The sequence below is a fragment of the Magnolia sinica genome, chromosome 6 (assembly GCF_029962835.1).
Source record: "Magnolia sinica isolate HGM2019 chromosome 6, MsV1, whole genome shotgun sequence".
In the NCBI taxonomy this organism is placed as follows: Eukaryota; Viridiplantae; Streptophyta; class Magnoliopsida; order Magnoliales; family Magnoliaceae; genus Magnolia; species Magnolia sinica.
This window is the reverse complement of record NC_080578.1, coordinates 6,548,359-6,575,620: the sequence shown is the minus strand read 5'-3', so window position 1 is coordinate 6,575,620 and position 27,262 is coordinate 6,548,359. Positions and strand designations below refer to the sequence as shown.

At 41.7% G+C, this 27,262-nt stretch overlaps 2 protein-coding genes across 4 annotated transcripts; one reads left to right on the top strand and one right to left on the bottom strand.

Moving 5' to 3' along the window:
• Window positions 1–1,769: 1,769 nt before the first annotated feature.
• LOC131248091 (eukaryotic translation initiation factor 4G-like) lies at window positions 1,770–15,662 on the top strand. 2 transcript variants are annotated; one of them, XM_058248143.1, is made up of 10 exons: window positions 1,770–1,840; window positions 2,248–2,449; window positions 2,644–2,777; window positions 2,946–3,092; window positions 3,592–3,656; window positions 3,781–3,864; window positions 5,310–6,758; window positions 6,931–10,319; window positions 14,915–15,112; window positions 15,211–15,662. In XM_058248143.1, exons 2-10 carry the CDS (start codon window positions 2,277–2,279, stop codon window positions 15,539–15,541), a joined length of 5,970 nt encoding a protein of 1,989 aa, XP_058104126.1. In that variant the 5' UTR covers window positions 1,770–1,840; window positions 2,248–2,276; the 3' UTR covers window positions 15,542–15,662. The 2 variants fall into 2 exon arrangements, with proteins under 2 accessions (XP_058104126.1, XP_058104127.1); XM_058248144.1 differs by lacking the exon at window positions 1,770–1,840 and having other exon boundaries at window positions 1,900–2,449; window positions 3,781–3,837.
• A 2,789-nt stretch (window positions 15,663–18,451) lies between these two features.
• On the bottom strand, window positions 18,452–26,031 carry LOC131248090 (metacaspase-1). Of its 2 annotated transcripts, none has more exons than XM_058248141.1 (5): window positions 25,564–26,031; window positions 22,794–23,124; window positions 20,668–20,788; window positions 19,970–20,176; window positions 18,452–18,680 (listed from the first exon to the last, which is right to left on the bottom strand). In XM_058248141.1, the coding sequence occupies exons 1-5, from the start codon at window positions 25,901–25,903 to the stop codon at window positions 18,621–18,623; spliced, it is 1,059 nt and encodes a 352-aa protein (XP_058104124.1). In that variant the 5' UTR covers window positions 25,904–26,031; the 3' UTR covers window positions 18,452–18,620. The 2 variants fall into 2 exon arrangements, with proteins under 2 accessions (XP_058104124.1, XP_058104125.1); XM_058248142.1 differs by having other exon boundaries at window positions 22,794–23,135; window positions 25,564–25,983.
• Between the last annotated feature and the right edge of the window lie 1,231 nt (window positions 26,032–27,262).

The following is a 27,262-nucleotide window of genomic DNA, read 5'->3' as shown; positions in this document are numbered from 1 at the left end:
CTCACGGAATTCATACTTGTACTCGAAGACACATTCAAGAGATTTTCCTTCAGGGATACGCATTCCATTATTAATATAGTGGCACAGACCCTTACGCATGTCTTTAGGAGAGCGAACCATCACATGCCACATGACCACAATTAGTGAGCTAACTAATGAGGCAGCGTGCTCGACACATCTATAAAGACTCGTCGAGAGAGGACGAATCCTATCATGAATCCGGTGATGATATACTTGGTAAGGTCATCTCTCATAGTCCTTCTAAAAATGAGATATTTTTTCAGAGATATTTGGAGAGTTTGTGAATGCTACGAAGATTCTAAATATTTGAATATCCAAACAATATCTAAGCAAATCCGTTTGTGGTTCAAACCCAAATCAGGAGAGAGTGAACATTAGAAAAAATGGGTCCCAATCCGTACAATATTCAGAATTAAAAGAATGGGAGAGCTCAAAAAAAATTTTGATCCAAACCTGTTCGATAACAGATTGAGATCAGGTGGATCCAATCCACTGACACCAGGATGAACGTGATGAGGTCAATCACCATCTTCCTTAAGGATAACTAATCCAAATCCACGGAGCTTCTCTGGACTCATCACAGAGACTTCTCAAATCCACGAGGAAAAAGGGCAAGAAAAATATAAATAAATTCTATAAAATTCATAATTTGATTGATTAATGAAATAAACGAGTTCACAACCCTTTAAATAGGGATACTAAGCAATGCGAGAAATTTCAGAATCAAACTATAACTAAAACTCTTAGAATTCACAACTTACTATAAATATTAAGGGTCTTATATGGCTTAACCACGTTATTCTACTAATTTTTCTAAGCACTTTTCGTGTTGAACACAACTCCGAAAACACAACGGATAAGGAGTTATAATCGAACAAAAACTCACTAAAAATAGTAAAAAATGAAAATAGACATGGAATTTGACTCGATATGATGGAATCTCGCAAATTCGGCGTGGGCAACCCGGCCATAGCCGGGTTGGTTGGCTAAAGTAACTCGTCCTACACCAAAATCATATATGGTACATTGAATAACTCATTCCCTTTGTGTGATATGCCTGTTTTAAGGTTCTGATAGTCTTGATAACTTCTTTCTCCATCTTCTCTGATCCATCTTGGACGGGAATGTGTCTGTGACCTGTTCTACAGCATTCACCCTGATCAAAAGATAAGAAATTCTTGAATTCTAAAAATTGTGTTTGCGAGCTTGGATTTGACTCTTGGATTCTTAAAATTATTTTATAGTATGTTCATATAACACCGAATGTGATGAATTAAATACTCACAAATATTCTACGTGCATAATATAAGATAATCATTACGCTAAGCCCCGTCCTAAGAGAACCTTAGTGAAAGGGTGAGGCAATTCCAAGGTTTTAATGGCCTATAAACAAGGGACCAATCATTCCACGATTGAAACAAAATCTTATATTTTTAGGTAATTGTCAAATTTTCATGGTGTGGCCCATGTAATTACCGTATGTATGGGTATGACTTTTGTAGTGTCCTATAATTATAATATAAATGCAAGTGGAATCATTTAATTTGAAAGCCAGGGGTCGCCCTTGGACTTGCAAAAGGTGTAAAATTACTGGATTTTGAACCATCCGGAAATAGAAATTCAGAAAATTTAGCACTGCCGAAGGGCCTTAATTTTGTAAATCGTGTGGCAAGTGGGTCTCTCGCGCGAACAAAACAAGGTAAATAAAAGAAAGCCATAGGCGCGCGCAGCCACCTGCATATAAGAATCAGGAATCACAGTAGGCACTCTCTCTCTGCCTCTCTCTCCTAAAAAGCCTACCCTTTTGACCGTCTTGCAGGTTGTTGGTTGGTTTGTTAAAAACAATCTCTTCTCTCTCTCATTGTTTTTTTATCTTCTCCTTTTACTACTGTACTCTCTCTCTCTCTCTCTCTCTCTCTCTCCAAAACGCCCGATTCGATTCTCTCTCATTATGACTCCCGCCACTCTCTTCCATCCCTTTCGCACTCTTTAAAACCCTAATCCTTCTCTAACTATACACCCTCAGCGATTTCACGTAAGGATCAGAGAAACCCTCGCCTCTGATTGAAATCCCATCAGCATTCTCTCCCTCTCTCGTCTCTCAATTTTCGAATCCCTTCTTTCTAACCCTAAGATGCTGATTTCTAGGGTTTCTAACTGTTCGTTTCTTTATCGTTTTAGATGATTTGATTGATGGATCTGTTCGTTTTCTGGGTGTTTCTGCAGGAAAGGAGGAGGAACGAGGGCTTGGATTTATGTCCCTCAATCAATCCAGGGCTGAGAAGAGTGAAGCACAGTTGAGGAAACCTGGTCGATCTGGGAGCTCTTCTCACCAAAGGAGTTTCGTGGGCGGCGGCGGGAAGGGCGGTGGTGTGACCGCCCCTCCAGTTTCTTCTTCACCTTCGCCGTCCTCGTTGACAAACAGAAGGTGCCTCTTGTTTTATTTTCTCATTTCGTTTACTATGTTTTGATCAGATTGCTGCTTCGCCATGGTTAGATTGGTGTTTTGGGGAGAAGGGTTTTGAAAATTAGTTCCTTTATTTCTTGCCTTTTAAATTCTCTTCATTGTGTAGCTGTTGTGATCGTTTGGGTGTTGTTGTTGTTGTTTTTATTTATTTAAAGCTTTAAGAAGTCTAGTAATGGGCAAGGAGGGCAGTCTAGGGCGGGGTCCACAACCGCTAATTCTGAATCAAGCATTGTTGTTGCTGCTTCACGCACCGTGCAGAATGGTGCACATGTTCAATCCCAATTCCACGGTATGGTATCAACGCACTAGTTTTTTATTTTTTATTTTCCTTTTTTCCCCTTTTATAAAGATGTTTTTGGGGGTTTCTGGGTTGGTTTTGGATTGGATAGGTTTGAACATTGAATTTTGTTGGGATTCTCTTTGATTTCTTTTTATTTCTTATATTGGGGTTCTATAGGAGCATCAGATGCTCCAGTGTTGGGAGTCACCAAGCCCGTTGATTCGGCGGTTCTGAAAGGTTCCCGAGTCCTTCCAAGGGCCCCATCTTCTCAATTCACCACTGGAGCTTTGAATTCCACAGCAGTGCCAGCCACACCATCAAAAGGTATCACTTTTAAGACCTGTGCTTAAATGGATTGATCTAGGTTGATTCTGAAATTTGTATTATCCGCTGATGTCAGAAAAATGACCAACACCAACCCGTCAGCCTTACGTGTTATATTTGGTTATTCACTAGAATCCCCTAGAAGGATGGATTGTGAGTGTGGACAATTTATAAGATACAAATGGAGGACATGTGTGGTTAGCTTCCATATTTATATTTGGTGGAACTGATGGAACCTAGCATATCTTAACCAAGCCCCTCTGTTTGCTTTGGCTTCCCTCACATTTGTATGGCCTGGAGAAGCATTTGGTTCAAAATAATGTGATATTGGCTGCTAGCTCATGCTTTATTTATAGGAAGCTTTCCAATCTTGTAATTCATTGTGATTATTTTATTTCACGACACCACTTTAACATCTTTTTTCTCGAGGTTGTATTTGTAGAAAGCTAGATCTGCAGCAATTCTGAATTGATAGCTTTTTTAAAATGGTGTTTCCCAGGTGATGTGCCCAGGCCATTTCTTCAATTTGGAAGCATAAGTCCTGGATTTATGAATGGGATGCAGGTATTTTTTATTCACTCACTCATCTTACATCCTCTTGTGGGTTATACAGCTCTTTTGCAGTCCCCTCTGATTCTAGAAAGTTGTTTGAAACGGGAACAATCTCATGGGTTGTGTGTGATTGTAGATACCTGCTAGGACTACCTCTGCTCCACCAAATTTGGATGAGCAGAAACGTGACCAGGTTGGTGATTGCCTGATAGGGCTACGAGTATGACATCTACTTCTTTCTATTGTAATAGTGGGTTGATGTTGGTTTTTTTTTTTTAATTTTAATAAATTCATTTGCATATTTCTTTCTATGTTTGTGATGGACTTGCTTCATGATATCACCACTGCTGACAACCTTCATATCATCATCGTCCTCATTATTCTACATTTTCAAGCAATGGGGCTCATGAGCATGCATGCCTTTGTACTTAATCTTTGATAGTCTGGACAAGAGTTGGCATTCACTTCGCTGATGTATTTTTTGAATTTCTTTTTTTGAAAGATAATGATTCTATTGATAAAGCTGCCGAAAGGCCAAATAATTACAATGCAACCCAATCAATACAAGTGAGAGAACATCTGCTCAAGGCAGGAGTCATTGACGCACATTCAATTACATCACTTTTAGCCCTATTGAATACTCCCAAAATATTCCCTGATATGTCATTGAAGCATCTATTGTCCTTTTTCTGCCAAATCGCCCACAAACTAGTGAGCAAAGCCTATCTCCATATTATTATTATTATTATTATTTTTAAAAGCCAATCTCCAGATTCTCCCACCTACCTTGTCTGCTCCTCCTTGCCAAGACCAAAAAAAAAAAAAAAAAAAAAAAAGAGTCTGAAATATACTTTAGCATCACCCATGCCACCCCTAACAAAGACAAGAAATTATTCCACAGCTCCCTTGCAAACAAGCAATGAACAAAAGGATGATCTAACGACTCATTAGCCTTCCAACAAAGTGGGCAGACATTGATAATGATTGGCCCCTTCTTTTGGAGATTATCCATAGTGAGCAACTTATTCCATCCCACTAACCATGCAAAAGCCGCTATCTTCAAAGGAGTGCCATAGGACCAAATAAAAGACTGAGATGGACCCTCTACCAATGTGGGACCACTTAACATCCTATAAAAAGATTGAATAGAGAATAGACCTGACTTATCCTTGAGCCACTTCATCGAATCCAGATCCAAACTGAGCATAACTCCAGAAAGCCATTTTGAAGGGGAATTCCTCCTCTTCCTCTCACAAGTCCCTCCTACATGGTGGAGTCCAAACACTGTTAGATTCTTTCACGAGAAGACACTGATGTCAAACTTAAATATTCATCTTTCGACCTTGAGCTACCCAACCAAACATCTTTTGAAAACCTCACCCTACTCCCATTGCCCTCCATTCCCACAATCGGCTTCCACATTCTCGTAGCCTTGCACATGTATTTTCGAACATAGAGATGAAACAAATGAAAAGACTGTTTCTCAATGGTCTGTTCTGCATTTTCACTACAAGTATCAAATACGAGTGTTGCCACCATTTTGAATCATCCTTCATGGTTGCAATTATCACCATCTTATACTCTTATCATTGAATAACATACTCATGGTTGCGATTGCTGCCATTTTATACTCATATCATTGAATTCAACTATGTTATTCTGCAGGCTCGTCATGATTCTTTTGTAGCTGTCCCCACATTGCCAATCCCTTCTTCTCCTATGCAGCCACAACAGATGAAGGATGTTAGTAGCATTAAGCAATCTAACACTGCAGTGTCTCATCCACCAACACAGCCAAGGAGGGATGTACATGTCCAAATTCCAGCCCCTCCTGCCACCTCAGCACCAAAATCTTCTGTTCTTCCTATGACCGGAGTGTCTATGCCCATGCCTTTTCAGCAGCCACAAGTTCCTTTACAATTTGGTGGCCCTAGCCCACAGATTCAGTCACAGGGCATCACAGCCAGTTCACTGCAAATGCCATTGCCATTACCCATGGGAAATGCCTCCCAGGTTCAGCAGCAGGTTTTTGTTCCGAACCTCCAATCTCATCAGCTGCAGCCACAGGGGATGATGCATCAGGGACAAAACCTGGGTTTTGCACATCAATTGGGTCATCAACTGGCACCTCAGTTGGGCAACCTGGGAGTTGGAGTGGCCTCACAATTTGGCCAACCACAGGCTGGAAAATTTGGTGGTCCCCGCAGAACTGTCAAGATAACTCATCCTGAGACTCATGAAGAGTTGAGGCTTGATGATAAAAGAACGGAAACATACATGGATGCCAGTTCCACAGGGCCAAGGTCTCATTCTAACATTCCTCCACAGTCCCAGCCCATTTCATCATTCTCACCTGCTCATTCAATGAACTACTATTCACCTATAGGTCCTATACAACCCAATTCTTATAACCCTCCTATCTTCTTTTCGGCTCCAACATCTCTTCCTCTGACAAGCACCCAGATGACTCCTGCCACCTCAGCATCGAGATATAACTACCCAGTTGGCCAGGGTGGGCAAACTCTATCTTTTATGAACCCTTCTGCTCTCAACCCCTTGCCTATTAGTAAGGCTGGCCCTCAGATGCATGGAATTTCTGAAGCTGCAAACTCGGAGCACGCTCGTGATGGTCATGCCAGACCGGTTTCTGCCCAAGCAGCTTCAGTTCGCGTGACGATCAAGCCAGCTGTTGGTTCTCTTGCAGAAAAAGCTGGGACCACATCAGTGGCAGTGAGCTCACATGCTAGCAAGGGTGACCCACCTAAATCATTGAGACAACTCAGTGAAGTCAGTGTCTCTCATCAGCAACGGAGCAGTGACATTGGTTCAGAAAGTAATACTCAACAGCCAAAGCCTCTTGCTGAATCATCAGATGCCATTGCATTGCATGCGACAGCTAAACATTCTACTCCCACATCTGCTGCGGTTTTGATACCTTCGCAGCCTCCTAGTACTTCTACACCAGTTCCTGTCACACCCGCTGAGGATTCTGCATCTGCCACGACAAATGCAGAAGGCAGGAGAAGAGAAACTATTAGAAGGTCTGACTCTTTAAAGGATCAGCAGAAAAGGGCTGGCAAAAAGGAGCAACGGCACTCCCAGCAACAGCATCAGGTAGCTGCAACATGCAAAACTTTCTCTGATGTCAATTTAGAGCTTTAAGATCTCTGACTCAATAACATCATCATCTTCTAAGCCTTATCCCAACTAATTGGGGTCAGCAGATCTCTGACTAGATGCAGTAATGTATTTAATAACTTGTGGACATGGCATGGCTTTGGTGCAGGCAGATGTCTCTGATTCTACAGGCAGTTTGAAGTCATCTTCAGTAAAAATATCGAAGGATAGTAGTTCCTCGGACCTAAATTCTAGCCAAGGTTCCAAGAATACTGATATTGTTCAAACTCCTTCAGAGGTGGTTGGAGCATCCTCTGCTTCATCAGCCCTTCCTTCTCCAAGTTTAGTGCATGGTGTTTCCTCATGTGAAGGAATGTCTGAAACTGAAGAAGGTAAAGCAATCCCTTTGACTTCAGAAACCTCTAAAGATATACTGGCGGCTGCCACAGAAGTACCAGAAGATGTTCATATGGGTAATTATTATTCATCCAAAACAGTGACTGATGGTGTTGAAGTTGGGGAGGGAGGTCCCTGTGAGCCATCAAACCCTTCTAGTCCTGAACTGGATGTGACTGCACCAGAAAATTTGGATTCAGCTCATCACATGAAGCAAATTGATTGTTCTCCACCAGAGGTTGGATTGAAACAAGAAATCACTGGAACAGTGATTCATACAGGATCTACCATTTCAGAATCCTCTGAAGGTGGCTGGCGGACGGAGTTAGTATCACAAAAAGAGGCAGCAGGAGACAATGTACTTGGAACAAATGCCGTTGGTGAGTTGAGCTGTATAAAAACTGAACAGAAGGATATAAATCTGGAAGCTGAGGGCTGTAGCTTGGATGTTGACAGGATGGTAGATAACATAGTCACATCTGCTACTACATCATCTGGCCCTATCGATGCTGAAAGTGCCCCCTCTAGTCGTATTTCATCTACAGATGGTCACGGAGATAAATCATCTGGAGATCCCTCTGAAATGAAAAGTGAAAAAAGCATAGCTAGTCAAGAGGTGGTGGTGACAGATTCTGGTTTATCACATCAGGAGACTGCCCCTGTTCTGTCTTCACTTCCATTGGAAATGACTGCAAAGCTCGAAGGCAGAGGCACAGAGAGTACCAGCAGTAGTCAAGTTTCTACTTCATTGTCAGGATCAAAGGACAGGATATCCTCTTCAGAACAGAATAGGACAAAGAGTACCGCTGGAAAGAAGAAAAAGAGAAGGGAAATTCTTTTGAAAGCAGATCTTGCAGGGACAACTGCTGATCTTTACATGGCATATAAGGGTCCCGAGGAGAAGCAAGAGACTCCTCTTAGTTCAGAAAATATGGATAGTTCTGCTGGTGACGCAAAGCAGGAATCTGCAGGTGATGCTGAGAAAGATGTTGTAGCAACTGAGGATGATGGACATAGTAAATCTGAACTAGATGATTGGGAAGATGCAGTAGATGTATCTACTCCAAAACTGAAAGCATCAGAAAATGGGGAACAGGTTCACGGTGCCAGGAAGCACACTGATGGATATGGAAGTGAAGCATCTGGTAAAAAGAAGTACTCTAGAGATTTCCTCTTCACCTTTCAAGAGCAATGCACTGATCTTCCGGCAGGTTTTGAGATCGGATCCGATGTAGTGGATGCCCTAATGAGTGGTCCAGTAGCTATCTCCCATCTTGTTGACCGAGAGTCTTATCCAAATTCTGGAAGGATTGTAGACAGGCCAACTGGGGGATCTCGCGTTGATCGCCGCGGGGGTGGTCTTGTTGATGGCGACAAATGGAGCAAAGCACCTGGTCCTTTTGCTGCTGGACACGACCCTCGTCTGGATCTTGGTCATGGAGGTGTGGCTGTAAATTTTCGGCCTGGACAAGGAGGCAATCATGGGGTGCTAAGGAATCCACGCGGACAGCCAGGTCAATATATAGGCGGGATTCTCTTGGGGCCAATGCAGTCACTGGCATCTCCAGGAGGCATGCTACGGAATAGCCCTGATGCTGACAGGTGGCAACGTGCTACTGGTACTCAGAAGGGCTTGATTCCTTCTCCTCAGACTCCTTTACAGGCAATGCACAAAGCCGAGAAGAAGTATGAAGTGGGTAAAGTGTCTGACAATGAAGAAGCCAAACAAAGACAATTGAAAGCGATTCTCAACAAGCTAACCCCTCAAAACTTTGAGAAACTTTTTGAGCAGGTCAAAGCTGTCAACATTGACAATGTGGTCACTCTTACTGGTGTCATATCACAGATTTTTGACAAAGCACTGACGGAACCAACTTTCTGTGAAATGTATGCAAACTTCTGCTACCATCTCGCTGGTGAGTTGCCCGATTTCAATGAGGACAATGAGAAGATCACTTTCAAAAGATTGCTTTTGAACAAGTGCCAGGAGGAGTTTGAGAGGGGGGAGAGAGAACAAGCTGAAGCTAACAGGGTTGAGGAAGGTGAGATTAAACAGTCTAAAGAGCAAAGAGAGGAGAAGAAAGTCCAGGCACGGAGACGGATGCTCGGAAACATTCGTTTGATTGGTGAGTTGTACAAAAAGAAAATGTTGACTGAGAGAATCATGCATGAATGCATTCAGAAACTATTGGGTCAGAATCAGAATCCAGATGAGGAAGATGTTGAAGCTCTATGCAAGTTGATGAGCACAATTGGGGAGATGATAGATCATCCCAAAGCCAAGGAACATATGGATGCATATTTTGTGGTGATGCGGAATTTGTCAAACAACCAGAATATGTCCTCTAGGGTGAGATTCATGTTGAAGGATTCAATTGATCTGAGGAAGAATAGATGGCAACAAAGGAGGAAAGTGGAAGGGCCAAAAAAGATAGAGGACGTTCACAGGGATGCAGCTCAAGAACGACAAGCACAAGCAAGTAGATTGTCTCGTGGGTCCGGCTTTAGTTCTTCAGCAAGGAGGGGACAACCTATTGACTATAATCAGCGAGGGCCCACGATGCTATCTTCTCCAAGCACCCAGCAGACAGGTGGACTCCGTGGCTTGCCACCTCAGGCTCGTGGATATGGCAATCAAGATGTTCGGTCTGAGGATAGACATCCTCTTGAAAGCAGGGCATTGTCTGTCCCCTTGCCACAGAGACCCGATGATGATTTTATTACTCTCGGTCCTCAAGGTGGTCTTGCTAGGGGGATGTCCATCAGAGGACAGCCATTGATGTCAAATGCTCCCTTGGCTGATGTTTCGTCTAATGCTGGAGAACCTAGAAGAATGGCATTGGGTCCAAATGGTTATGGTCCTGCATCAGATTGGACACCACATAACTCACGAGAGGAACTTGCGCCAAGATACATCACAGATAGGTTTATGGCAGCACCTGCTTATGACCAATCAAATTCCCTAGGGCACAACATATCTATTGGGAACAGGGATATTAGGAATGCAGATCATCCTTTTGATAGATCCACAGCTACCTCACCTGCCACAGGCCGTGCACAGGTGTCTTCAGCTGCAACCCCACAAAGTGTTCCTTCTGATTCTACAGTGCCTGAAGAACGCTTGCGAGACATGTCTATTGCAGCGATACGGGAATTCTATAGGTAATATCTTGTCTCAAATAATTTAGGAATCTCTTTTCTATTTTCTAAAATTGTTTACCACTAACCATCAAAAGAACTCTTGTACTTCACCATCATGCAACATCCAAATCATGGCCTTGCTCCCAGCTTGCCCACAAAATGAGAACTGGCATGTTTCTTCTTTTTGCTTTATCAAATTCTCTGCATATTATTTGCCTTTTAATAAATCGTTACTTTTGAAAAAAAATAAAAATTCTCTGCATATTAGTCCATTTCACCACTTGATATTTCTGAAGTCCTTTCATATGAACGCTCTGCTGCATTGCTCTACTGATCACCTATTGCTTCTTGTTTTGTTCTTGTCCTCGATGCATTCTCTTTGTGCTTTCTAGACCTATAAGGTAGGATTGAATAGAAGATAAGTTATAAACAGACACAAATCTTCAATTTTTTATTTTTATTTTTGAGAGATGAATGCAAATCTTCAATCTATTCTCAAAATATCAACTTTGAATCTAAGGATTTTTTGTTCAGAACGTTAACAAGTAAATAGCGTAGAATCAGTACGGCGTAGATGCTAGTGGTTGGTGGACTAAATCCTCCTCTTTATACCGTGCATCTTTTTTATTTGTGGAAGTCAATAGCATCCTTAAAAACTAGGGTGTGGGAAGGAATGGGATTTACTTTGGGGAACAGGAAAAATATTCGTTTTTGGGGGAGGATAATAGATGGATTGGTGAAAACAAGCTTATGCAATACTTTTCCAAGGCTGGCAGGGGTAGCTAGGGAAGCAAATGTCAAAGTGGAAGATTGTTACTCTCGTTGAAGTGGGCTGGTTGTAGTGTTTTTTCTTTTTCTTTTTCTTTTTTTCGATGTATATTTGTTTATAGTGGCTGTGGCCCTTAATGAAACTACCAATTTTCCAAAAAAAAATAAAAATTAGAAATTGTACTTTCTAAATTAGTAAGACAATTAATTCTCAAGAGCAACCTTTTAAAAAAAATAATTCTCAAGACTCGAGAGTAAGAACTGGCTGATAATTTCTTGTCAGGGTAAGCTAACCCACCATGGTATAGAAGGGAAGGAATATGCTTAACGGAAGAAAAATAATGTGGAAGCAGAACTAATGATCTGTAAACTTAGTTGCATGGAATGATTGGGTAAGTTATTGTATGGAATACACCTGGGAAAAAATGTATTGTGTACTGGATCTGGATGACTCCTTGAGAGTGGGAAGAGAAATATGGAAGCTTTTGATACAAGGAGAGCACCAAATGGCATGTGATCCTGCTCACGAGTTCACCTTGAAAGGATTCCATCAAGAACCTAGGTTACCGTATACTGTGGAAGCCATGTGATGCATTGTTTGATCGAGACCAACTTGTTGATAATGAGAAATAATTTCATGTGCTAATCAGTTGTCAGGACTGGCATAATTTCTTGTACTAAAGAAACACTGGGGATCTGGGAATGCTGGGCTACTCACGTACTGCAGGGAGCTGAGATCAACAGTCTCCATAGGGGAAAAAGTATAGAGTTCCCTCAGAAAGATAATAAGAGGCCCTCCAATCCTTTAGGATCACCATCCAGAGGTGGGGCATAGAAATCATCCTTTCCAACAAAGAAATTGGAATGGAGAAGTGCTGCTTCAATCGTTGTCTGGTAAGTTATATGCTATTGCTATGCTAGCCACAAGGACACTAAGGTAGCCAATGTTTATGAGCGGTTGGGTAGTCAAATTGTGTAGATCCTCTTTTTAGAAGAAATCTGACTGAATTGGAGGAAGCAGGGTTCTTAAATATGGCAGACCTGCTTTTAGAGGTGAGGATTGATCTCTCCAAGGAGGATAGTCTTATCTGGATTTGGGACCGTTCGAGGCAATTTTTAGTTAAATAGCTGTTTTAAAAATTAGGATAGTCTTATCTGGATTTGGGACCGTTCGAGGCAATTTTTAGTTAAATAGCTGTTTTAAAAATTATCTAACATCAACGGACCATGTGCTCCTATGGAATGCGTTCAGAAATCGAAGACTGCCAAGGGTTTTGGCTTTTGCATTGCTAGCAGGCTGCAGCTGAATACTCACTATTGATCCTCTCTGCCAGAGGAACTCCATTATCGTCAAATGGATGTTGCTCGTGTTTGAAAGATGAGGAAAATGTGGATCATCTTTTCATCCATTGCCAAGGGAGATTCCAAAGCGGTTACGTAATGGCTGTTACATAATGGTAACGGTGGTAACCATTATGCGTTACAGGGTTGTGACGGACATTACGGAAGAAGTAGCCCATAACAGTCCCGTAATGGTTTTTTAATTTTATTTTACGAAAAAAAGTTGTAACGGCTGTTACAGCCCATGTTATAATGGTAATGGTGGTGGCCATTATGGCCACTGTTACTGTTATGGAATACCTTGTCCATTGCCCTTTTGCTAGGTCCATGTGGTACTGGTGTCTTCATCATTTTAAAGTGGCATGGACTATGCCCTCATCAATCCATCTCATTTTCTAAAGCCTGGCAGTTGGATCTTTAGGTGGAAGGGAAGAGTTTTGTGCTATCCTTTGGGCAATAGCACAAGCACCCCGGGCTACACTGTTGTATCTCAAGTTAAACGTCTTCTTTGCTCCTGGGCGGAGGCTTTCAGCTTCTTTCCCCCTTATCTGCTCTGGTAGTTGTTTCTCGTTGTTCGGCTCCCTAATGCGCTTGTTTTGTAATTTGCCTTATCAATGGAAAAAAAAGGAATGGAGAAGGGAGGAAATTAGTTTTGGAGAGATTTATCTATGCCATCTTCTCTTAATTTTATTCCATTGTCCTGCTTTTAGTCAACTAAGTTTTGATTGTGAGCTGTAACACTTTCTTTGGCCACTCAAGTCAACCTGTTGAGTCTTACCAACTGAAGAACTGAACTTCTCTTCTTTTTTTTTTTTTAAAGATAACTTGTATTAGAAGGAGGAGAAGAAAACAAAAAAGACGACTGCTGAGACGGCAGACTCTCAAGAAAAAAGAAAAGAAAGGTCTACATTGGTCTCCTCCCTAGAGGACACCCATTCAGCAATAAAGCATTTGACATTAGAGGACACTACATGGAAGGACTTCACTTCATTGTGAAAACATCTTTTGTTCCTTTCTAACCAAAGAGCCCACCAGACCGCCAGGATTCCTATTCGCCAGATTCTGGTTTTAACCTTGCCTAACCTTACCCCATGCCAGGCTTTAAGAAGCGTGTCCACGTCCTTAGGAAAACACCAACTGATTTTGAAAGAAGAAAGGAGGGCTGACCAGACTGAATAGGCAATAGGACAGTGAATCAACAAGTGATTCACCGTTTCTTCGGCGGACATGCAGCATAAACAAACATTCGGCAGGATCAGGCCTTTTCTCCTGAGATTGTCCAGGGTGAGGATTCTGTTGTGCCCTACCAACCAACCGAAAACCTGAAGCTTAGGGGGAGCAGCATACTTCCACAGGAAATGAGGATGTTGACCTGTACCACTGTTGCGTGATAAGATTTTGTAGAAAGACCTGACCGTAAAAATGGAAGATTTGTCGGCTTTCCACATGATGCTGTCGGGCTTGATTAAGGGGAATGGTTTGGATGAGCTGCAGATCTATTTCCCAATCCTGGAGATTCCTTCTACATAGAATATTCCAAATGACCTTGTCATCAACCAAAGAGTAATTTTCAGCTATAAGATTGTTCTTCTTATGTGCCGCCCGGTAGATGTGAGGGAATTTGACCTTAAGAGGTGTATCCCCGACCCAAATGTCATGCCAAAAACGAATTCTGTCTCCGCTACCCATGTCAAAACTGATTCTACAGATGACCTCGTATTTCAGACGACTAATACCTCTCCATATCGCCGAAGCCCTATATAGGGAAGAATCGAGCTTCCACCATCCTCCTATCAAATTCCCATATTTACCTTTAATGATGATATTCCATAGATTGTCCTTTTCGTAGCCAAGTCTCCAAATCCATTTACCAAGAAGGGCCCGATTCATCTGCTTAACATCTTTAATTCCAGCTCCGCCCTCTTTGAATTGTTTGCAAACATCTCTCCAATTCATCAGATTGAACTTCGTCCTATCTTCCGTACCGCTCCAAAGGAAGTTTTGCCTGATCTTATCGATGGATTTGAGGACCGCCGCTGGGCACCGAAAGAGGGACATATAGTAGGTGGGAAGATTGGACAGAGCGGCTTTGATTAACGTGAGTCTCCCTCCAAGGGAAAGAAGACGACTCTTCCAGCCTGCTAAACGATACCGAAACCTCTGGAGGACCCTCTCCCAATGTTGTTTGGTGGGCAACCCAAAGCTTAAGGGAAGACCAACAAAAACAGTGGGGAGGGATCTGATAGCACATCCCATAAGATCCGCGAGGGCAGTAATCTCCTGATCGTCTAAATTAACCCCGTAGATTTTCGACTAGGCATTATTCTCTTTAAGTTGTAAAACAATGGCATATTTCTGTTTATCACCTTGTGTCATATGATTGGACAAAACGAATATCTTGTGCTCGCTTTCTGTTGCTGCTGACATGCAATCGTCTTTGAAACTGCTTGCGTTTCCTCTTTTTGTTCTTACATTATACGTGCTAAAATCCGGTTTTCATTCTTCAGTGCAAGAAATGAGGAAGAGGTTCGCCTATGCATCAAGGACTTGAAGACCCCTAGTTTCTATCCAGATATGGTAATGCTCTGGGTGACGGATTCTTTTGACAGGAAGAATGAGGTTGACCGGGAACTTTTGGCTAAGCTGCTAGTTAACCTATCCAAGTCTGGAGAAAGATTGCTGAGTCAAGTACAGCTCATTAAAGGGTAAGCGATGTAATCAGCCAAAGTTTGTCTCTCTCAGCAATTTCAATCTGATATTCTTGGATCTCTGCTCACATTCATCTTACATCGTTCTTTTCCAGGTTTGAGTCTGTGCTCTCTACCTTGGAGGACGCTATTACTGATTCCCCAAAAGCTGCAGAGTATCTTGGCCGCATCCTTGGAAAAGTCATCTCTGAAGACATACTTCCTTTGAGAGAGATTGGACAATTAATACACAATGGAGGTGATGAGCCAGGGAGCCTTCTAGAGAGTGGGCTGGCTGCAGATGTTCTTGTTAGCATTTTGGATATCATTAGAAAAGAAAAAGGTGATTCTGTATTACATGAGATCCGGACAAGCTCCAATCTACTGTTGGAGAATTTTCGACCTCCGGATCCCATCAAATCAAGTAAGTTAGATGCATTTATTTAGAGGACATGCTATGTATTGGGGGTACAGAAATCATGCCTAGATCTTTCTCACTTCATCCTGCGGAAAATATTTTCTTGTTCAAGGCTCCATATCTTATTATTTATTCGATAGTTCACCAAAATGTGCTATAGCTATCCATTTGTTAGGTCGTTTGTCAAGAAATGCCGATGTGAATTTGCTTGATTGAAGAGGTGATTCACGGCACACTTGCCACCTCCAATGCGTGTATGTGATCTTCTTAACTATCCCAGCACCATTCCTGCCAAGCTTGTAAAGATGTCAATCAGAGTTGCGCATAAGAGTGGCAATTGTCTAAAGATGGGCCTGATTTTTTATCTACAAGTGTTGGGCGATGGGGCCCAGTCTTTTCATAGACAGTCAAATGAAAAGAATCAATGGTCCAGATTCAATAAACGAATGCTCTTTAATAAGACACGACACATGGAGCCTGAGATAGATGGGGGGGGGGGGTGGTTGGATTGGGAGGGCAGGGGTGCAGGCTACATACAGAAAAGGAGAGAAGGCGGCAGAAACCTTTCAACTTTGGGTGACCCATTATTAGTTTTTCCTATGCTATTGCCTACCTGAGTTTTAGATTTGCTTTGTTTTTGGGCCAACGTTCTAACACAAGCTGATGCAATAGATGTATAGATGTATATTGAATTTCGATGAGTGGGAAAAATCTTGAGGATCCCTTATCAAAGGGCTAGAACAACCACTCTAAGAGTAAATTCCCTTCCTGTCCTCTCACAACTGAAGCTCCTGGCGCATGGGAAAACCAATATCAGGGTTAAATTGTTCTGGGCTGCTTGCCTTATATAGTACAGATTAGGGATGTTGAATCAATCTCAATTTGGGAAACGATTTTTCCAAGGTGGATCCTACAACCTGGTTGGTTTGATTAAACTAACTTATGCCCCGTGTACAATTTTAAAAAACCAAAACCAGCCACTTCTCCCCCCCACCCTTCCAGGTTCTGCATACCACTGCGCATTGCACGTGCCATAACCACTATGTCCTTTATAACGTATGGTCAGAGCTGGTGTATTAAAATGCACAATCTAAGCTATAGGGCTGTTGAAGACCGGGCCTAGGGTCGTTTGAGGCCTGGGTTTTAACTTGTTTGGGCTGGTCCTATTTGAAGTTTTGCATCTGCTATGCCTGTCACGTCCTAAGCAAGCCACTTGCCAAAGTTTGTTGGTTGTATTTACTGCACGCATCTGCCATCCACCACACAAACATGTCAATCTTAACCATTAAAAAATTCTTAACCCTCTTGTGGGGCGTGGCCCAAAATGACGTACTGGCATTTGATTGATGATTTTGGATCCCTGACTACTTTTCTTTTTTAGCATATATTCTATGTTCATTGGTCAGACATTCAGGATAGTTCAATCATGAACTTTTGAGCTATGCCCCATCTACAGTGGGACATACAATTTTGATGGTCTGGATTGGCTTCTTCCCTCAAAGACAGATCAAAGGGAGTGATCCATCCCCTTCCTCTACCACCAATCTGCAAAGGGTTTGCAATCTAGGTAGGTTTGGAAATGGGCTAAGCCTGGGCTGTGCAAATCAATGTTCTGAATAGGCTGAGCCCAGTAGATCCAGCCTGGACAATTCAAAATCCAGCCCTGAACCAACCCAGGCTCGCCCACATATAGGCACGGCAAGGAAAATATTGCATGTACTTGAGAATGTATCGTTGTCTGAGTGAAACATTGGCAAAATGATGGATTTTTTTAATTTTTTTATTTTAATGAAACTTAAGGAGATGTTAAAAGAGACATGATTACCCACTTCGAACTCAAAACATCACGGAAAACCAGTGTACATAAGAAGCTTCCTTTGTGTAGGATCCTAAACAGTGTGCTTTTAATGGGAGATCAGATGCTTCAGGCCATCGGCAAGTGGTGTAACAAATGACTTGCAATTATGGGAGAAAAAAAAAAGGTGACGGACCTAACGCAGACCATACAGCATCCGTATTCCGAGCGGCTCCAAAAGCCTGGCAGATAGGGCTGGCCAAGAATGTGGAATCGATTCTCCTTTACAGTGCATTCAAGTGGGCCCTGATTTGCTTTTTCTGTAACTTTTTCTTTTTTTGGCTTTAAAACCCTTGCTAAGCTTCAACATGACATGCCCGACATCCATCTGGGCCGTCAGTTAGGCTTCGAGCATACCTTGGTCTGATAATCAGTTGGGAATAGTACTCATGTTGGCCGCATGTGCATTGAGGGTGGGACTTCATTCATTCTTTTAGCTGTCAAATGTTACCTACTTGATGTGTGGGCCAAGCCCTGATCCAAGGCACATACGTGCTAGGGCCTGCCTCATAATGGTACAGATTTTTTAGTACCATTACCGAGATAAGGGTGCGAAAGTTTTTGCAACCAAGAAAGTTGCAACTGTTCACACTCGATCATTGTCAGGTGGCGGCACCAACACCCGAAAACCATATGATTAAAGGTCTAACAGCAGTTAAAATGCCTCATACCTTCGTTTCATGCGGACATTTTGCACCAGATCATTCCCACTGGCACATTGCTCATGGCTCTGAGGTTCAGAGGAGCTAGTCAGAAGCTCAACTCAGTACATACCGAGTCAGCCTGGTTTATCATCTACTCTACTAGCTCAAGCCCCCCCAGCATCAGATTGAAATTGCTTATTGTGCTTATTTGGACAACCATACTGAGTCGACCAGGTTGGCTGGGAGAGGAGCCAACAAATAGATACACGGAAGTAGCTCATGTGTGGCTGTTTGTAGTTGATGCATTGATCAATGTTGACATTTAGCAATCAAGAAAAAAGAAAAAGTGGGCCCACAATGATTATAGATAACAGAAGAATAAATTCTAATTAAGCAGTAATCTAATGGAGATGTATAGTTGATGAGATAACAGGAAGGTGTTAGATAACAGAAGAATAAATTCTAATTAAGCAGTAATCTAATGGAGATGTATAGTTGATGAGATAACAGGAAGGTGTTCTTCTAGCAAGTGTCCCTGCCTACAACTGTACAAGGGCATGGAAAGAAGGATGTAAAACAATATGAACGCCACATCGGAGAGCACCCAAATCACAGCGCAAAGGGCTTTGAGTACACGTCAAACGGTTCGAAAGAAGTTAACTGCGGCTCCTGAAGCCATAAAAGAAATAATATATCAGTTTGTAATATAGATGCATGATTCTTATACATAAGCGTCCACCTAATGATGCTTCAAAATCTCATGATTTTTATTTCTTCCATGTCATAAAATGGCTCATTTTTCTACTTCTTGTTGTGGCTCTTGTTCCTGCTTCATTATGATATAGGGTGTATTTGGTGCAACCAAACACACCCAAAATAACTTCTATGATTAATAAGATCTCTATAGCTTGCAATTCAATTTTCACAATATTGCTACATATGCAAATGCATAACACGGATGTACATGCATGTTTTAGGGGTGAAAATGAATTCGGCTGAATGGGTCATTGGACCCAACCTGAAAATTAGTGGGTCTGGGTCCAAAATTTAAATCCATGTGGCTGGTCTGGGTCCAAAAGTTCAACTTGAATTAATAAATGGGTCACATCTAGGTCCTCTCAAAATCAACCTGACTTGGATCTAAATGTGTCCAATTTGGGTCATTCTAAAACGGACCAACCCAGACTCAAGAAAAAAAGTAGTTAATTACATATGCGGGTTTTTTGTTTTCTTTCAGGCTGGACTATAGCAATAGCCGAACACCTTTTTCTAAAACATGGTCACCCATACACTACCTGTGACAATTTGGACCATGCAAGATGGAGGATATAAAAAAGAGAACACTTATCGAAGTAACCTAACCATTTGAATTTGCCCGTTGAATTTGAACTGCTGGCCATTTTATTTTGTTTTACCATCAAAATTTATAGCCACCGTGGTATGGAACATTATTTGTGTGAAAACTCAATAGTAATTTCTATACCCAACCTAGACCCAAGTCACCCAGCCCAAAGCTGACCCATGTGATAAATGGGTTGGGTCTTGGTCCAGGACTAATGGGTCAGCCATTTTTTACTTCGACCCAACCCAAACCTGACCCGAATTTTAATGGGTTGGGTCTGGGTTCAAAATTCCAACCCAATTATTAAATGAGTCAGGTTTGGGCCCCCCCTCAACCTGATCCGACCCATTAGCACCCCTACCCTCTCTGCATGTCTATGTATGAATATGCTTAATGGGATTATCACAACTTATGATTGCACACTTAATCTTAAGACACTCATTAGGCCTAACAGAATTCAACCCATAGAACAACAGTACATCCATGCATGCATCCACAAGCATCCATCCATAAATACACATTGTCACAAGCAAGAACAGATGCGTACAAGCATGGGCATATCCCTATTACACGTGCTTGTGTGCATATGTGTGCCCATTCTGATGAGAGGCAATACCTGTCTTAAACCACCGCTGACGCTGCCCCCTGTCAAAAGCATGCTGATGACTGATGTTACCGCACCGCCACCCATGTCATTACCAGTATTACGAATGGTGGTCCTCATGGAATTCAGTATGCTCCCATATGTAGCTCCATGCCCACGCTCGATCGCTTGGATGAAACAGAAAGTCATCGCACCTGTTGAGGTGATCCTTGATAATGCCTGTTCACAAATACCCTTGGTTCAGTTAGGACGTTGATTGCAAGTAGCCTCTACCTCTTGGATAAAACTAGTATGGTGCACGTGCAATTCTGAAATCCATGCTTCATCCTGTTAATTGGATTACTCGTGCTTTAAATTCAAATTTGTAAAGAAGCTGAAAACACAATGAAATGGTTACTCACCAATGAAAGAAATAAAACAAAAATTTTCAAACTGAACAAACTTAGGAAACGGTCACTTTTCATGTTTTTCCGCAGGATGCTTCAATTGATCTTTGCAGTGAAGTTATATTTTTGAGTTATAAAACTCATAGGGAGAACATTCACTTTTAACTGAGGATATGGTCCTCGATAGAGTGGAATTGCAGGACAGGATTCGTATAGCCGACCCAACTACTTGGGATAAGACTTAGATGATGGTGATGATGAAAGAGAACAACCAATTGTTATAACTCAAGTAAAAGGGGGGTCATTTTAAGTAGTGGAGTTTACAGATGTATCGGCAGATGTTTGATCATCGTCACAACCACTGAAGGAAATGGCTTCCCCACCGTTTGTCCCTTTCCACATGCCTGATCGAGGACGGTGGTCCTCCCATATGTACTGCCCACTCCTACATCCATAGAGAATAATTTAGTACACAATTTTTTATGATCAAGAAATTCAGTAAAACATTCAGAGGAATTATTGTTTAGTACATTCTCCCTCCTTACATCCTTGATAAAGCATGTATCAGCACAGTAGCACACTCCAATAATGGTGCAAGTGATTCATGGAGAGTTGAGCAACAAAACCATAAACAATCAAATAGTAGAGTTGGATAAGAGATTCAGAAGCACATAGCATATGATAGTATTTGTGGTATAGAGTGTGGTTTTGTTTATTTATTTATTTTATTTTATTGAGATGATATAGTGTGGTTTTATGTATACATGCATACATAAGTACTCCCAGTTTCATTTGCACAAGTACATTTTGGGTGCCTCAATGGGTTCACTTACTCTCATGCCTTTATCAAACTCAGGATCTTGACTGTAGAAAGTTGGTGAGATTTAGAGTTATGGTGATACAACACAGAGAGGGATAGAAGGCATCGAACAGAGCAATCCAGGAACACTGATATTGATGCCAATATATCCATGCAACTAGAGTATCGAGAAATAGTGCCAATATATAACATAATTACAAAATGAAGCGTCCAGCAAGTGGCTCTGACTCAAAATACTAGCACTTTCACAATTAAAAGTTCTGCAGCCAAGTACCTTCGTGTATGATATTCTGCCTTTCTGTTCTGGCCATTAATTATACCTATTCTTCAAGTAATTTATACACTTGAAATTGGAAATCTTAGGGCCTTGAAAATGAATACATTGACTGGAAGTCCTCAATGACCATCAGAGCATGCATGCAAGGGCCTCTGGACATGCAAATGCATGTTTGTATTGATACATTAGGAGTAGACTCTTACAACCAAGAGATAGTTGTTGAAAAATCCATCTAAAAATAGGTGGTCTCAATCGTGCTAAGAACGTAGTGGTACTTTTTTTTATAAAAGAAAAGAAGATAAAAAGAGGGCACACACACACAATTTCTGGGATATATAGACACGCACACATGCACACATGTGACAAAACTATCTGCTGATTTTTAAGAGAGTGAGCAAGCTCATGTGCATAGAACTGAAGAAATCTTAAACCTCTTGTTCACCGTGATATCAAGTAGCAATCATTGCAAACTCAATCCCAGGAGTCCATGAAATTCTATCAATTTCCACTTGGATTACTGGAATGGTCATCACATGGATGCCACAGATCTGTCCAAATTCTCCCACTGATTTCCTTATGATTCTAATAGGGACATGCTCCATGACTTCCTGATCTCGGGTCCCGTCAGGTATTTTGCTTAACAGCTTCCCAGGGAAATCCAAAATCACATTGATGCATGCCTCATCGAAATTATGCCTTCTTAAGAAAACAAGCATCCCAAGTCTAAAATTTCATAGATCATGATGTCAGCTAAACTCCATATGCACAGGAATGGCAAAAATAAAATTTCTTCCACTAATAATGAAAATAAAGGATTTGAAATGGCATGCTAGTCAACTTGGTAGAGCTTATTCTACAAATTCCATGCAACGTCATAACGAATACATCTAGCAAAAGGCACAAGATGTAAATAATGGATCCAATTGAGAAAGCATCTAGATGGATGAGAGCTACATGTAATTTCAAAATATATCAAAGTCCACCGACCTATAATGGCTGTGTTTGGCTCAGGTCATGAGAACAATGTTTTGTGATTTTTGGGATTGCTACTCTGAGTAGAATTTCAGAAAAACACTAAATGATATTCCTGTTGATGAAATAGTTCTTTATTTCCTACCCAACAAAAAAGAATCCCATTTTGAGATATTTGAAAATTCTACTAAGCGCATAAATTTCCGAAATCACAAACTATTTTTCTTCTCCTGAAATGGCCACGAGTCAAAGGCAGCCTAAATTAAATGTTACATCAGGAAATCGTCACTAGAAGCCATAAGCATCAACTAATGAGCAAAGTAAAGCAGGAGGTCGGCTGTCTGCTTGTCACACAAACAAAACATGTAACAGGTCACTAACCTATTCATTCTGCAGAGGAATGGCAAATCAAGTACTGTGCCACTATGGCAAGCATCTACAATTGCATGAAGCTTAGCTCCACGAGGGAGTGGTCTGACAAGTGTTGCATTGATTTCATCATCAACAATCATGCCCTGCGTTTCAAAGTCCAGAGGACAAAGGGTTTCATCATATCCATCAGCTTCATCCCCATTACGGTTCAGCTGCCGTGAACCATGGCCGGAGTAGTGAAATACTAGTGAGTCTCCCGGTTGACAGCCCTGCGTGAGCCAAAATAATGCCATCCGCAGGTTGTTCTTAGTTGGAATCTTATATGGATCAGTTTCTTCTTCTGCAATCCAACTTTCATGAAAAGATAATATTAGAACTGGTTAGGAAGAAAATAAAACAATAAACATCCAGAACATCAACAGCCTTCTATCCCAACTACTAGCACCTAAGTGAGATCAATTTTGCTTGTCCTATCACAGACAAAGATGGGGTCTTTGATCCCCAAATTCTGAATAGAATAACTATAATCATGAAAAAAAAAAAACCCACATTAGCCATTAGAAATCAGCAGAAAATAAAGCATATGTTCACGCTTTAATTATGGAGTTTTTTTATGCAGTAGAAATAATTAATGAGGAGAACCACAGCTACCTCGAGAAAAGGCAGTCCTGAATGCTTCTTTGTGTGTGCCATGTGTGGAACTATCATAGACATCACACAAAAAGATAATACTTTCAGAACTATAAGCCAGAAATTGCAAGAATTTACAGTTTAACCAGCAGTAACCGTTGGATAACTCATTCGACTAGTTAAAAAATGTTATCCTCAGCTATTTAGCTTCTAGAGGAAAAAAGAAGAAGAAGAAGAAGAAGAAGATAAAGAAAAGAACTTGCAAAAGTAATTTCAATTGAGGGCTACTTCCTCGCAAAGACCACTAGAAAACATCGTCAATTTTTGTCACTTCCTTGATTAAACGGAATGCTTGTAATTTAATTCACTCGTGAATCCCAGTGCAGCCCTAAATGACAAATGGTTCAAATAACTCGCCGTTAATGCTCATAACTTAATTCGCTTGTGAATCCCACTGCGGCCCTAAGTGGCAAATGGTTCAAATAACTCGTCATTAATGTGTGCAAGTAGAAAACATCAAAATCTTAGGGCCCGTCTGGTAGATGCCATAAAAATGAGTTCAGCTCATTTTAGGCGACCATCAAACAGGCCTTCAATACATGATCTCTAGTACATAATTATGATTAACAAAAATGAGATGAACTCATTTTTAGGCATTCATCAAGTAGGCCTTTAGTTAATCAGCGACCTTCGAAACTTTAAATACAATCGGCCACGAACCAAATGGAAAACAACTGATAAATATTTCAAAATATTCCTTCTCATAGATTGAGGAGGTTAACAACTTTTGGCTGAAAATCTTATGGACCATGATTTCGTAAGGCCAAAGGTGTGATCTTGGGTAGCAGTTGGATTCAACACTGAACAGTGGTTTGACTACGGAGTTTGATTTGCATGGGGTAACATTGAGCAGACTTCCATTCTTCTGTTTGTCCACCCAAAACCTCAAGTGAGATATGCGTGGGTCTATTGGAACTTTCTAAACACGTGTCACTTGCATTTTGGCACTAGTAAATCATATTGGCCTTTGGAACTGGGAAGTGGGAACTTCCCTTGATGTTTGATCTTTCTTTCCTAGGAATGGAAATTCCAATACATAGAGTGGGGAACCTGATTCCTTCTCTCTAGAACATTTGCTAGATCACTTAACTCTCTCCCCACATGAGTAAACAAAATGTGAGCGGAATGAGTCCATCATTCATCACGGCATCCTCAATCAGCACATATATCCAGATAAGTGCTACTGCTACTATAATCTGCGTTTCATGGAAGAAGCACGATATCCAGCATGCACATGGTATGGTGATCAGGAACCATAGATCTGGTGCAATGCCACATATGCCGGTCAAATACTGATCTGGTGCAATGCCACATATGCCGGTCAAATACTGATCTGGTGCAATGCCACATATGCCGGTCAAATACTAACACCCATGCTCATTACATGATCCTACCTGCCAATGGTTGTAAGTTTGGCCTGTCAAACATGAAGCATTGCACAGTTTTGCAGGCCACCAATCAGAATGACTATCATAGTCCAATTGCCTTAATTATTGGAATATGGTCCGCCTGCGTGATGACCCACCAAATCAACAGTCCTGAACACCTTACACCCATGCCCATATGTAATGCTAATACTAACAACAATCCGCAACGAACGGGACAACTATCAAGGCTAAATTCAGGTTGAACATGATCTAAAGATCAAATTATCACATTTAAGAACTCGAGAATATAATCAAGATTGAAACCACCATCATACAGGTGATCAGACTGTCCGATCACCTTAATTCTTGGAATACGGCCCATCCAAATGATGACCCACCATATCAACAGTCCAAACACCTTACACCTATGCCGACATTTATGCCAAAACTCACGACAATTCGCGACAAACGGGACAACTATCAAGGCTAAATTCAGGTTGAACATAATCTAGTGATCGAATTAACAAAAACTTTAAGAATTCCACGTGATGACCCACCAAATCAACGGTCCTAAACACCTTACACCTGTGCCCATTTGTATGCGGAAACTAACGACAATTCGCGATCAAGGCTAAATTCAGGTCGAACACAATCTAACCATTGAATTATCACGAATTTAAGAAATCCGGAAACGTAATCAAGATCGGAACATGGGATCGTACCGGTGAGCATGATGATGGAGGATTCGGGGAACTTGAAGCGATTGACGAGTAGGTAGCGCATGCACTTGGCGTCGTTGATGCAGCCCTTGAGCTCGTGCCGTGAGTAGCGGTACGAGATCCCGCAGATCACCGCCTTCTTGCTCCCGTGGGCCGACGGAGGTGGGCCGGGTGGGGCGTGGTTGTGGGGAGAGGGATGATGCAGAGGAGGAGGAGGAGCAGCGGCGCTGCGGGGATCGGCGATCTCGGTGACAGCTTGGCACACGGCGCATCTTATCGATGTTGCGCCGGCCGGGAGCTGCAGTGGGATCCTGCAGTTGGAGCAATTCACCAGCATATGCATGGCAGATGGGGTTGAATTGTCAAAAAACGAGGGGGTGGATGTCAAAAAACGAGGGGTGATGCTATCTGTTTTCCGGGGATGAGGTTTCAAAGAGGGAGGTTTGGAAGATCTACAGGAGGAAAGAGCCCCACGCGCACCCTGTCGCACGCGCCAATCGGGCAAATCGGTGTGACATTACAGCGGTGTGTGAGGTGGGCCTCGTCACTGACTAAAGCATTACTCCCACTCATCAGGTGGGCCACCCCTGCGGCAGGAGGATGGGCGATTTGAGAAAGAAAAGCTGCAAGGGCCGTACCAACTTCCAACATACGCGCTCGCGAACCTGGTGAGCGGGTGAACGCGGCGTCGATGGATCTTGAGAACCACCGACGTCCGTGGATCTGTGACTGTGGGACCCACCTTGATGTATGTTTTTTTATATCCATGTCGTCCATCCGTTTTTACAGATCATTTAAGGACATGACTAGAAAATTGAAGCAGATCCAAATCTAAGGTGGACCACGCCACATGAAAAAGTGGTGATTGAATGCCTATCATTAAAAACATCAGGGGACCATCATTAGTTACGTGACTTGGTGTAGGGCGGAACGTGGTGCTTACGTGTCATTTAATCCATTAATATAATTTACCTTATACGGATGGAATAAGCTAAGGGCTTGTTTGAGATTTGGAACCCCCTGATCCGGAACTCCCAATATTCGGAACCCAGTTTGAAATCCTCACAATCCTCACAATGCAGGTTTATTTATAGGGGTTTGAATTTAATTATCAAATCAACTTTAATATCTCTAATTAGTGAGATATGTAATTTTTAACAAAATTGTTGTGATAAGCCTGCTAAAATATATGTTTTGCATGAAATTTCAAGTTTTGGATGGGCTACAAGCACAAGATCATGTTTGAGTGACTAACTAATGATTTTTAATCATTGATTTACATGGACAATGTTTGGACGATGCTGAACAATGTTTAGACCGTGTTGATCATCATTAGTGGGCCACGTGCCTATTAGAATAATAATATAGTGATACACATGTTACACCTGCAACTATTGAAATGATTTTAGGTGTAATTCAACCTTTCACTTTGGATTTGAAATCCCCTCAAAAAGGGATTTGAAACCCCCTCATATGCAACCCCCCTTTCCTTTATGCTGCCAAACAAGGATTTGAAACCCCCTCGAATCCCCTTATATCCCCAGTGCCAAACAACCCCCAACACAAAAAATAAAACTCCAAAAACCTTACAATTTCATTAACGTTGGGGGGCCTTACAAGCAAGTTTTCATTAACTTTGCGGGTGGGTTGGCGGGTAATGTTTTAGTACATTTTTCATTTGCTGGACCATTGGGACACCCGC